We start from the raw sequence: 12,987 nt of genomic DNA, 5'->3' as shown, positions 1-12,987 counted from the left end.
TATTTCACTAATTCAGCTCTAAGACGGACAACTCTAAAAAATAAATAATTCAAGTCAGCTTGTGTGGGGCCGAGTCTATTTTACTTTGTTGAATTGGCCAGAATTTGGGTGGAGGGGGAAGGACTCATTAAAAATAACGTCTCTGACTCTTGTCTGCCCAAGGGAAGCTTTTACAGAATGAGACCAAAGAAGCTTGGAAAGCCCTGCTTAGTGTAATGTGAGCAGGGTGTGGAAAATCATAGAATTGTTTAGGTCTGAAAGCTAGTCCTCAATTCAGGAAAGCATCTCTATTCAGGAGAGCACTTAAGTACATGCTTAATTACAGACAATGGGACTTAAGCACATGTTTAAGGTGAAGCACATACTTAAGGCCGAGATTTAGCAAGGTCATGTTTAAAGGTAGGCACTTGCTTAAACACCTTGCTGAACTGGGGCCTAATTGCTATCCTGAATAGAGATGTACTATGTTCGTTAGTGCTTTCCTGAATCAGGGCCTAAGATATATAATTTATCCCCTATATCCACCTAATAGCAGGACTTCTACTGAATTATCACTAAAAGTTATTTAACATCTGTTACAAACAAGTACAGGAGCTAGGACTAGAATTAGAATCTCTTTAGTTGCAAATCAATGACTTTATCTCATCTACTCTAACATAATAGACTTTGATAGATTGATTCTGGAATGCTTAGTTTGCTTTAGGATATACCTCTGAAATGTCTGATTTCTGTCATTATGTGAGTTCACTTTGAATATTGGTTTATAGCTTTTTTTTTTTACATTGAATCATATGTATTTATGTAATTTTAATCATAAATGTAGTCAAGCAACCTTTAGCTTTTAGGCAAAGTTACTTTTAAAGCCCGGCAAATCTGCAGATATCCACTTTGTATCCACGGATGGAGATATCCGCAGACCATATTTGCAGATCACGGATGGATGCGGATCCAAATTTTATATCTAGAGCCCTGAAAAGCTGCAGTTATCCACTTTATATCCACAGACCATGTTTGCTGATCAGATGCGGATACAAATTTTGTATCTGTACAGGGCTCTAGTTATTTTATTGTTATATATTTTGTTGCATACCTCTGTGGGTGGCTGAGTAAACCCAACTTGAAGGATTGGGGTTTAAAATGTCTAAGAATATCAGGTATGAAAAAATTGAACTAACATTCTCTTTCCTGAGAACCACAATACATATTTTACTGATAATAATAACTCTCTCTGTATTCTGGATCCTTTGTTCCTGTGTTTCAAGAAATAACCTGATTTGTAGGAAATATAAAGAGAGTTTCTTTTACAGTCCCATTCCATAGTTTGTGAATTCATAGTCCATTTCTGTCATTTGCTTGGAACAAAGACAGATTATCTGAAAATGGTTTCTCTCTCTCTCTCTCTTTCTGTATGCAAAATATTTATTGTTTTTTTTCATTTCAGACTATCAAAAGCAATCTTTTTATTTGTCTCCTATAATCTGTTATGATGGCTCCGAGTCTGTCATTAGACTTGCTAAAATGTTCTGTTACCATGCATTTCATTTTCTATGGAGAGTAATGTTTATTTTCTTGCTTGATGTCATGGTAACAGAAATACTTAGATATAATATAAGGTAAGTTTATGTTTTAAATACAGACAATGCAGGTTATAGATGGGTGTATATCCCATTTGAAACAGAGAGCATTAGCTAGGAGAAAATCCCTTCTGAGTGCCAGTGCACATTCCTAGCTGGTGCTCTGAGGCCACAGATGCATCTAACACTGAATGAGTTAAAAATACAGTAGCTGTGTTTAGGGATACCAGCTTACATTTTCAGGGGCCTGATTATTCTGTTAGTTGCATGTGTGCAATTCCCAATGAAGGCAACAGAAGTAGTGCAGACGAACTTGCCAAGATAATTGGGCCCCTGAATTGCACACGATTTAAACCTTAAAATGGCCCTTGATTCCTGTGGGCATCAAATCACTAAATCTCACACAACTCCTTGACTTTAGGATTGAATGCTATTTTTTCAGAGGACTAGGTGAGATCTCAATGAATCTGAAAATATTTGATCACCTGTATTGTATTACTATCCACTAGTATGAGGAAAAAAAGAATGTAATGTATGTGAGCTTAATTTAGAAGCACAGAAACAGAGATGTGGTTAAAATGTTTTAAATCTAGGCTAAGGAGTACTGCAATCTGTGACATACTATGCAGAGAAAAGGAGGATGAAACCCTATGGTGCAAGGGCAAAGTAATAAAAGGAATAGCTAATGTATAAAGGTATAGTAAGAGAGCAAGGAACGACTTGGTTTAAAAGGTCACGCTCCGTTGATTTTCCTTATGGAAATATATTACAGAATACAATACGTTATAAAATGTAATCCCTTGACACTAGATAATACTACACTTGATTTTAGTTAAAAGGTCAAGTTCAAACCAATTTGTCTGTCTTATCATTTAGTTGCTGCTGATCTGAGAAGATGACTACTGAGGTCCAGGTGAGTTACCATTACTTCTAATGTGGACCTATCTTTGGCAAATTGTTTCAAAACTTATGAAGTAAATATCCCATCCCATGTCAGACTGACGGCAGGCAAGGCATGGCACAGGTGGACCAGGGAAAGTGGTGGTTGCAGAAGGAAGAGTGGCAGTGAGCTGGCCCAGTGGAGACTAGAACTCTGGACTCTGATAAGAGCTGAAAGCAGGTCCTTGCAATGAAGCAGAACTACTGTGAACCTGCAATAAAAGGAAACGGCTAGGAGTCTACACTGCAGCGTGCATGATGCCTAAGTAGAGGAGAATCTTTAGGTTTGTTACGTTAAACATCTTGAAGCCTGCAGCGATTCTGAAAGACCAGTATTGGTAGGGTGACCAGACAACAAGTGTGAAAAATTGGGATGGGGGTGGGGAGTAATGGGAGTCTATATAAGAAAAAGATCCAAAAATAGAGACTGTCCCTATAAAAACAGGACATCTGGTCAGCCTAAGTATGAGAAATGGTGAAGGCCATGTTCTGGAGATTGTTGAAGTGCTAAAATTCATTAGTTCATGTCTGTACAGTAGTTAGGAGTTGAAAACGCCATGTCCATGATAAGTATTAGTAATGATCACTGGTTTTGGTCTATTTATACAAGTCCCCAGTAATCATAGCAAAGAATTATGTCAGTGAGAGAATCGTATGAGTTTCCAGCCTTTGGCATGGAGAAATGCAACTGTTTGATCTCATGAATTAAATCAGTACCTGGAGGATGGGGATGACACAAGAAGGAGCCTTGTGGATCCTAACAACAAGAAGAGAGAGTTGTTTCAACAGTTTATAATCACTCCCAAACCTGAACCGATGTACAAGTGATCAACAAAAGGTACTTCCCCACCACCACGCGCACACACACACCTCCAAGCCATATTTCAGAGGCCTGCTGCAAAGGGGGGGAGGGTAACAGAGCTGTACAGAATATGATCCCAAGAATCTTATACTGGAACATGCTGGGTAACCCAAATACCGGGGTCCCTGCAGGCCCCCCTTTAATATCTCCTCCCCTAGCCAGGCCATTGCCCACAACCTGGTCCCCACACAGCAGAGCAGCTCTAGTCAGAGGGTTTCATAACCAAACCCTGCGCTCCAGTACTGCCCGGGGAGACCCGGGTTCTTAGCCGCAGCAGCGCAGGGGGAGGGGAGGTTCAGGTAACCGGGAGCAGCAGGCCCGGGCCGGGGGAGCCCTGCAACGAGCGCCGGGGCCGGGAGGTGTCAGGCGAGCCGCGGGGGGAGCCGGGACGGGCTCAGAGAGCCGCAGGAGCGGCGGCCCCGCAGGTCCTTAGCGGCGGCCAGGTTCGCAGCAGCGGGAGGACGGCTCGGCTCGGCTCGGCTGGGAAAGGGGAGCAGCCGGTGTCGGCGGGCGGCCCAGCCGGACGGCAGGTAGGGGCGCGGCTGCGGGCGGGTGAACATCCCCAGCTAGGGAAGGGGGACACGGGCACACGCATGAGCCGATAGCCGTGGGTGCCCCCACGCAGGGCAGGTCGCAGCCTGTCTCCTCCCCAGGCAGCTGTCACCCCGGGGGGTGCGGGAGCCGTCAGGGCGCGGGCCAGGGCGGGGATGGACGCGCCTGGAGCGGGAACTGCCACCACCCCGAGTCTCCCTGGGGCTCCTGCCCAGGTGCCCGGCTGCAGCTCCCCCACACGTCTGTGCCCGATCCGGGGGGGCTCCCCTAGGGCCGCCCTCCCCGCGGGCACCGCCGCTGCCCCAGGCTGGGGACACGGAGCGGGGGCTGCAGCGCGTTGGCTCGGGGCTCCCCTGTGTGCGAGGGGAGGGTCTCCGGGGGGCTGCGGACGCCCCCCCGCCGGGTGTGCGCGCGTGGCCGCTCAGGGGAGGGCGGCACCCCCCTGCGCCGCGCTGGGCGCTCCCCGCCCGGCTGCCGCGTTCTCAGGTGCGCTCGCCTCTCGCTTTGCTCCGCAGCGCCGCCGCCGCCTCCTTCCCGGAGCCCGCCTGGCTCTCCGGCGGAGCAGGGCGCATGGCGGCGGCTCTGCTCAGCGAGCTGGAGATCAAGCACCGCTCCATGGCCGAGGAGGATCCCAACGGCAACCAGCACGGGGTGGCGGCCCGCAGCAGCACCGTGCCTCGCTGGGGCCCGCAGCACGCCGGGGCCCGCCAGCTGGCCCAGCTCTACTCGCCCGGTAAGAGGCTGCGCGCCCCCGGCCCGCCCGCAGCCGCAGGGACCTAGCGCGGAGGGAGGGGCGAATGCCATCATGTCCCCGGCTTTCCGCTGCGCTTTCATCCTCCTCGTCCGCCCCCCGCCCGCTGCTGCTGCTTCGTACCGTTCATAGACTAACGCGATGCAAGTGGCCCAGAGCCGCGCAGATACGGGGCGTGAAGGGAGGGCGAATGTGGCGGTCCGGGACCTGATTTCCACAGCTGCGGAAAGTGGATGGGCCTTATCCCCTGGCTCCATGGCCCCAGGTGCTGCACACTTCTCTCGGTGTTTAATATAGACTGCACTGGTCTAGCCATTCCCTGAGCCCCCACTGGTGCTCTTCCTCACCTTGGCACCTTTTAGCTTCATAATCTAATATCCTTGCTTTCGATCCAAGCCCATCTAGGTGACTGTGGCTGTTTTTTAGTTCAGTGGACTGAGTGAAACACTCAAGATGACTGCTAGATGGACAGGGCTGCATTGTTGCATGTCCTCTGTAAAAATGTAAGAGAACAACATATGAAAAAGTGACAATGTTAAGGTGCAAACTTTAAATATCGTGTTAGGGATGGATGTTCAGGCCTGGGATAGAGGGAAACCAAATCTAATTAATGTTAAAATAAAGAGTTCAAAGTAGTTTTGGGTATTATACTGCCTCCGAGTCCCCCATTAACTTTTGTGGTTTTACAATCATGTTTTCCAATCTTTGAAAACATTTTTCTGTGCTATCTGAAAGGGCCAGGCAACTAGAGAGGAAACTGACTAGCTGCGTAAAGTGCTGTCAAATGCACAAAGTAAACTATCTTGGAAAATAGATTTTACATATTTTTCACCATGTAATCTCTTTCTGTGCCAGTAACCTTTAGCGTCTAGCCACAAACTGCGGCTTTTGAAAGTAACCAGTGATTTTGGGTGCCCAAACTGATTGTCTGAAGGGGGCTGAGCTCCTGCTATCTGATTATCTCACTCCTTTAAGGCATCTCAGGTGTCAGGTTGGGCACCCAATATCGCTAATCACTCTTGAAAATTTTGACTGGATGGACAGTGGAGTGACTGCGTCTACACTGAGAATTTTAGGCATTTTTTCCATTCTTGGTCTTGCACTGGTGCATTTACTTTGGTTCTTCTAGGAATGATTTAAGTGCTAGTACTGCTAACGTGTCTTCTATAGGATGTTCATTCAGATTAGTGGAGCTGAATGGTAGCTTGTTATCGCATATATGGTAGCTCTTCAAATGGTGTTTTGGCTAACATTTCCTTTTTTCTTACCAAAAGTCACCAGGCCTTCTTTTTGCCACCTTAAGTGTGAGACAAGTGGGTAGTGACTGGAGGTGGCTACCATCTTCAGGTTGTTCAGTGGCCTACATGAAATGAGTTAGGGTATGTCTAACGCGGCAGCACTGTGACATGGGCAGTGTAGACACGCTTTATTGCTGGGAGAGAGCTCTCCTGGCAATAAAAAAACCCCACCCCTAACGAGCGGTGGTAGCTTTATCACCAGGAGCGTGGCTCCCAGCGATAAAGCGCTGTCTATACTGGTGCGTTTCAGCGCTAAAACTTTTGTCGCTCGGGGGAGGGTGTTTTTTCACACCCCTGAATGACAAAAGTTTTAGCGCTGAAAGTGGCAGTGTAGACACAGCCTTAGTGATCTCAGTCTATTTGAATGAGAGTGGACAGGACAAAACCTAGCACTAATTGGTCTCCTTGTTAGCAGTCTTGACAGAGAGAATGGGGTTGAATGGCGCTTGAACTGTGGTCTCAATCAAAGAGGTTGTCCACCCTGGGAGTCATGGGTGAGGCCTATTGATGTGGTGGTATTCCCTGGCCTTGATCAAACAACGAGCTTGAGACACACATACACACACACACACACCCTTTGGCCTCAGGAGGACTCTATTAGCAGATTACTGTTTGTTCTAACAGATTAGTATTTAATGAAAACAATTTATCAAGTGTTTAAGTTAAGTGTCACACTTGCTCAAGTTTTATATGGCCAATATTTTCCGGTCGGGTTTTTTATTTTATTTTTTTTGGACAGTCCCAATTATGTTGAAGACGTAGAAAAGTTACTGTCATTTATATGGTGCATTAGTTGTGTATACCACTTTACAATTGCATAGGAAGATAAGGCTTTTTCACTGAAGAGCGCCTAATCTAATTTAGGCAGATACCACACAAATGACAGAGGATCAGGAACTGAGGGCTTTGGAGAAGAGATCAGCCTTTGAAGTATAAGTGAAAGAAATAAGCACTGAGGAGGAATTTGAGGGAGAGTGAGGGTGCTTGCTCAGGGGAAGAGGGAAGCTGCTCAAAGTGGAGGGGACAGCATGGTAATAGAAAGGTCAAGTGGAAGAGACAAAGGGAGCATTAGGGAGAGAGGACTGATTGGTATTCCGGCTTCTGTCTGGGGTGGAGGTGGAAATGAGTGCTGAGAAGTAGGCTTGAGCAGGGCTAGAGCAGGATTTGGGGTTTGAGAATAAAGAGCATATGTTTGATTGATAGGCGGAAGGCCCAGTGAAGTTAGTTGAGAGCAGGGGCAAAGGTTGGAATGGCAGATGATGTTCTTAGCTGCAGTATTTTGGATAGACTGGTGAAGTAGGAGGACAGAAGGCAGTTGCAGATCATGAGGTAAGAGATGATCATAATGTGGACTGGGTTTGTCATAATGTACAGAGAGAAAGGGTCTGATATTTAAATATAGTGGAAGAAGTGACAGGACTTGGCAAGAGCGTGAATCTGGAAATGGGCTGTAAGCTTGCACGGTAGGGAGAGTAGTGGCTTTAATAACAGTGATAAAGTAAGTAGTGCAGTAAGGAAGAGGGTTTTGGATGGAGGCTAAGAAATTTGGCTTTTGTCATAGTGAGTTAAGATAATGGTGGGACATCCAGAAAGATGTCACTGATGCAAGACTTGACAGATGGGAAGAGGTGGAGTTGGGACTTGGTGGCATAAGTATTTTATCTATGTGTTAGCTGTGGCTATGTCACCTCCGTAATTAGCATTGAAGGAGGAGACCAAAGTGAGAACCCTGTGGGTACCTACAGATGTGGGGAGATGAGAAGATGAGACCTAGCTAGAGGAGGTGCTGAAGGAGTAGTCCCGAAGTAGGATGATAGCACACACTGTGCTGGAAGCCCAAGGAGGGGGGAGTGTCTTTGTAAAGAGGGCAGTCCATGATGTTAAAGTAGGTAAGAGATCAAGGAGAATGAATAGAGTGAAGAGACCTTTGGGTTTGGCTCAGAATTGGTCACTAGAGATAATGATGACACTTTCAGTAATATGGAGAGAGCAAAAGCCTTGAATTTGACATTGTTGCCAACCTCTGAAGAGGTTTGTGTATGTTACTCATTAAAAAGAGGTCCCATCTGGTGGAGTACCCATATGTTTATTTCATGAAAAGCAAATTGCTAAGATGTTTATAGTTTTAATGGAGATGGGGTCTGAAGGGTTAATTTTTCAACTGGTTTTGAAACCTTGTATTTTACAATGAAAAGGTCATGTTTGTGGATGGACATTAGGGGGTATATTTTTGGCACAGTGTGCCATGGATTGAGCCGCATGACTTCCATTAATGTTAATGTGAATAGCACAACTAAATCTATGTCCATTTTCCTAAAAATTTCTTTAGATGTAATTATATAATAGTAAAATCATTCTTAATTAGGCTTGAACAGTGACATTTTTAGGCTTCAGAGTGGCAACCAATTTATGTATACAGTTTAAAACAATACAATTGTAATTTCAACACATTTGTCACTAAAACGTAAGAGTGAGCCCTAACAATCAAGAAATGGTGATAATTTCTTTCTCCAGCTAAAAATCTGTGCTGAATGTATGTCCAGAATAGGAGTGTGTGCAGCTAAATAAATATAAGGTAAAAATCTATTTTGTGAAGTCTCTCTTCGAATATTGAAGTTTTTGGTGTAACTTGTGTTTTTGTTTAATACCACTATTACATATATAACTTGGAAACAGTACTCCTCCTCCTCCTTGGAAAAATGCAGTTTGGATCAGTGGAGTGGTCACACTTCTGGAAGTTGTTTCAATGGCAGATCTCAAAATAAAGGTGCGGCTCCATGGAGCTAGGACCCAGTTTACAAATGCAGGCTCTCAGTCTGCAAATGGATAAGTGGTACAGACCTTTACACCTACGCTAAGTTCTGTTGAAGCCAGTGGGACTCAATATATGTGAAAGGGTCAGTGCAAGTGCACATGTTTGTGGAATCAAGGTCATGTTCTGCGTGCACGCAGACACACACGTGTTCTCTCTCAATCCGTGGGAGCCTGGGTTGCAAGCTTTGTGGACCCCAGGGACTGACCTGAATTATTATAAGCATGGATATTATTGCTGTTATGAATAAGACGATACTCATTCAAGCAATTATATTCAAAACCAATATACCAAAGCTTTGATATTTGATTTTGAATTTCTGGTCCACCACATTTACTTTGCACTGCTCAGGTGGAACCAAGTGGAAGAATTCTGGTTATAGCCAGCAGGCAGAGAATTCCCCTCATGAAGGAGAATTTTCTGCTGGTATCAGTGTGACAAAGAAAGTGGAGCTGGCTCCTCCACCCTCTCACCTTCCTCCATGTCCAGACACAAATAATTATAATATCTCACCTTCATCAGTAGATTTGAAAGCACTTTACAAAGGATGTCAGTATAATTATCAAATGAGCGTCTAGAGCCTACACGTCAAAGTTACCTTTCAGTCTCTTTCCATCTATTAAAAACTCTGCACAGGTGGTTTAAAATAAGCTTTGTTGCATCACATAAGGAAAAGTGATGATCCTTAAGCTGGTAAATAATTTCAATAAATGATCTACTGGTATTTTGACGCTGGGTGGATGTTGCTCAGAAATGATCACATACACATTACACAATGACTCAATCAATGCAGAAAAACTTGCCTTTTTTTTTTTTTTTAAATCCATACAGAGAAAATCCTATCTGGCTACTCCCTGTAACAGTTATATGCATATCTGTTTCAGTCAGTCAGTCATAAACAGCACAGAGGTATTGCTATCACCAGCACCTTGTCCTGATTTCCTCTTCCATGTGTTTTTATGTACCTTGTGGAAGTAACTCTTTAATCTGATCTGTGTATTTACCTCTGAATCTTCACTGCAAATTTTTCACTAGTGTAGCTTAAATATCACCACATCTTCAGTGAGGGCCTGATTCTGTGACACATGCTCATACTGAGTAACTCTCCTGTACAAAAATAGTTCCATTAACTATGGGTGTTAAATGATATTCAGAGTGATAGCAAAGGTTACAGATTCTCTGGAACTTGGTATTGGGTGGACCGAGTTCTGTTAAAAGTACCTGTTGGCATTAATTGCTCAAACTCTCATCACTTGCTGCTCAACAGCAAACCAATAAACACCTATTGGATTACTTTCTTCTGCCTCTCATCTGGGTGTAGCTTTTTGCCTCCTTACAGTGATATTCCTAAAATCCAGATATGATGCTACTCTTGCTCAACTTCCAGCACTTCACAACAAAAGCAATTATACCCAGTCCTCTCCCTGCCTCAAATGTTTGGAAGTATAAGAGAATGGATTAAAACCCATATAACATGATTCATGAAAGAAATTTTTACTTTACATCCTTCTCACTTAGGTCCTGTTCCTTGGCATATGATTTTAAAATGAATCCTATAACTTACTTTCTATAATTCCATTCTGGTCTAAGAGAGCGAGAGCTACTTGCATCTCAGCCTACTTTTTCACAAGTGTTAATTTTTGCTTTAAGGGAATTACTATATTCTTTCCTTGCTTTAGTTCTTCTTTCAATTAACATATCTCCTAACAAGGTACAGTATCATAATCTTCATAATAAAAATCAACTAACAGATGCTCCTTCCTACTTTATTCTGTGTTTCCCATTGACCTCAGTACATGATTCATTAATGTTGAAAAGAGTAAGTAAGAGAGATTCAACACTTTCTATCCTCTAATCCTAACATAGGTTTTAGTGCCCTTGTTTAACTCTGTGAGTAACTTTGTGATCTTCCATGGCACACTATTTAACTCCAATAGCTTCCTCTCACCAAAGAAAATCATAAATGTTTGAAGTCCAGAAAACACGCCTACAGGTCAGATCCAAATGTCTAGTACTTCTCCGTTATTTGTTATAGGTGGAAATTTTAACTAAGTACTACTTTTTCCTTTCCTGGTGCTAACTTTATTCAGTTTCTTACTTATTTCAGGTGACCCTGTACCCTGTTTTACATTTTCCTTGGAACCCTTGACAGGTCTGTTTCATGGACATTCTTAACACTTCTTTATGATTTCCTTGTTGTATGGTATAATTGCTTTTTTCCAGCCCTGTGTTACTTTTTTTTTTTTTTTTTGCCCTTCAGGCTGCACAGATTATAAAATGAGATTTCTCTGCTTCTGACCACTGATCTGCTGTGCCTCTTCTTCCTCTAATCTGCTGTCCTTTTAGTACCTCCACTTTGATTCCACATGTTCTTGGGTGGCCTTTTTTTATCCCACCCCCTCTTTTGGATTTAGTGCTTTCTCTAGCTTTTTGGAAGCTGCTGCTCTCTCCATGTTCATTGTCTGTTTGGCATCAGCATGATCTGCAGCTTCGCTCTTTCTCTCTTTCATCCTTCAGAAGATCTCTGCTGCATATGGTGGTCACCTTTCTTTAAAACGGCTTATGCAATCACTCTTTCAAAAACTTAAGCAACCTACCAATCTACCGTCTCGCCTATTCTTATCTTCAGTATTCCCCCCCCTCGTTCGAGATCTGTCACTCTGCATGATTAATTCAGAATAAATAGGATTGGCAAACAGTTTTGGTTCTTATATATTGGCTTTCTGTGGGTCCTCAAGTTTTTTTCCCTCTCTGCTAGAAAACCTGCTTCTTTCTCTCTCGGCACCATCCCTTGAGCACTGTCTCTTTCTCTGCTTTTCTGTCTTTGTCTGTTGTCTCCAGGGCCTCCACGGTCACATCATACAGTTCTTCCATCATATCTGGCATTTCTGACCTGATCTACCTCTCTTGCTTGCCTGCATTTTCTCATTAGTTTCTGAGCGTCCCCTACTGATTCTGTCAAGCCGGGTTTTTTTTTAACATTTCCCACAGCTTTTCTAATTTTTTTCCTAAGACTTTTAAAAATGTCCTCTAACAACTAAAGTGAATTGGTGGGGTTTTTATGTGTTAGCTTTCTTTTTTTACTTCCTGTAGTCTTTCTTAACAATCTTCAATCCATCACATTTGTATTACTTCCCACCAGTTACAGGTGTATTTCTGAAACTACCGAGGAATGGCAAGATCCCATGTCAATTTGCTTTTACAATTTGTGATTTCAGTATGCTGAAGTTAACTGAGGGTTACTACCATATAACTTTAGGATCCTGAGCTTTTAATGTGGTATGTTCCAAGTATGCTTCACTAAGAGTTTATGCTGACAGCGTGTTCTGTATTGCCTTGAGCTTCCAGTTGCATAGTTTTAACAATTTTAACCTAATGACATTCTCTTTCCTAAGGCCAGGTTTCCCGGGAGATTTTTCCCACATGACACAATTCTCTCTAACTGGAGCACTGACATCTCTTAGCAAAATTAGCTCATCAAGCTTTAGTACTATCTATGTGACCCCCCCTCTCCGCCCCCCACACTGTTCATTGTAAACCCCTCCCAAAAATTGTTTGTACATAATCTAGGTAATTCTGTGATTTTCATCCCCATGATAGTTGACCATATAGATTGTATTATTATCACAGTGCCTGATTTTAGTATACTAGATACATGGAACCCAAGAGACCAATGGATTCTACTAACGTCTTAGTTTTGTAAACTCCTCCTTCCCCCTTACTTTAAAATACTTTTTCATGGAAAATTTAATGAAAGAACACCTCCAAAATATATTTCCAACTATAAAATGGTTGAGGGGAAAACCTAATGTCACCAGCAATAGACCTTATAATGCATGTAAGATGTATCCACATTGGTAGGTGTAGACCATTTGACATAAAAGCAGGAATGTTGTTTTTTGTTAAAATAACAATTTAGTTAATGTTTTGCATCTTTTTTTTTATTCTGAGTAAACAGCATATGCAACTTGTTATAATTCTCTGCCATTGCTAGAAAACTGGACAATAGAGCACTCAGATATCACAGTGATGAAAATTCCTAGATAGTGAGATTGGGCAATAGACTATTGTTCATGATAAGAGACAAGCAAAAAAATCAATACAGCACACTCGTGCTGTTTTTGTGAATGCTTTCCAAATAATATATATATAAAACACTTTTATTGACTAAAAGTACAGTGCAACAAGTAGGAGTTTTG

At 43.2% G+C, this 12,987-nt stretch overlaps 1 protein-coding gene across 1 annotated transcript in view; it reads left to right on the top strand.

Moving 5' to 3' along the window:
- Positions 1–3,321: 3,321 nt before the first annotated feature.
- The window catches only part of LOC128848763 (plasmanylethanolamine desaturase-like), an 81,398-nt gene continuing 71,732 nt past the window's right edge, over positions 3,322–12,987 (top strand). The window contains exon 1 of the mRNA XM_054048911.1: positions 3,322–4,660. Within this exon, the coding sequence (XP_053904886.1) occupies positions 4,498–4,660 (163 nt within the window). The 5' untranslated portion in view covers positions 3,322–4,497. The remainder of the gene's footprint in view (positions 4,661–12,987) is intronic.

This window comes from Malaclemys terrapin, chromosome 14 (assembly GCF_027887155.1).
Source record: "Malaclemys terrapin pileata isolate rMalTer1 chromosome 14, rMalTer1.hap1, whole genome shotgun sequence".
In the NCBI taxonomy this organism is placed as follows: domain Eukaryota; kingdom Metazoa; phylum Chordata; order Testudines; family Emydidae; genus Malaclemys; species Malaclemys terrapin.
Note: the sequence above shows the minus strand (reverse complement) of the source record. Positions and strands in the feature narration are given on the sequence as shown.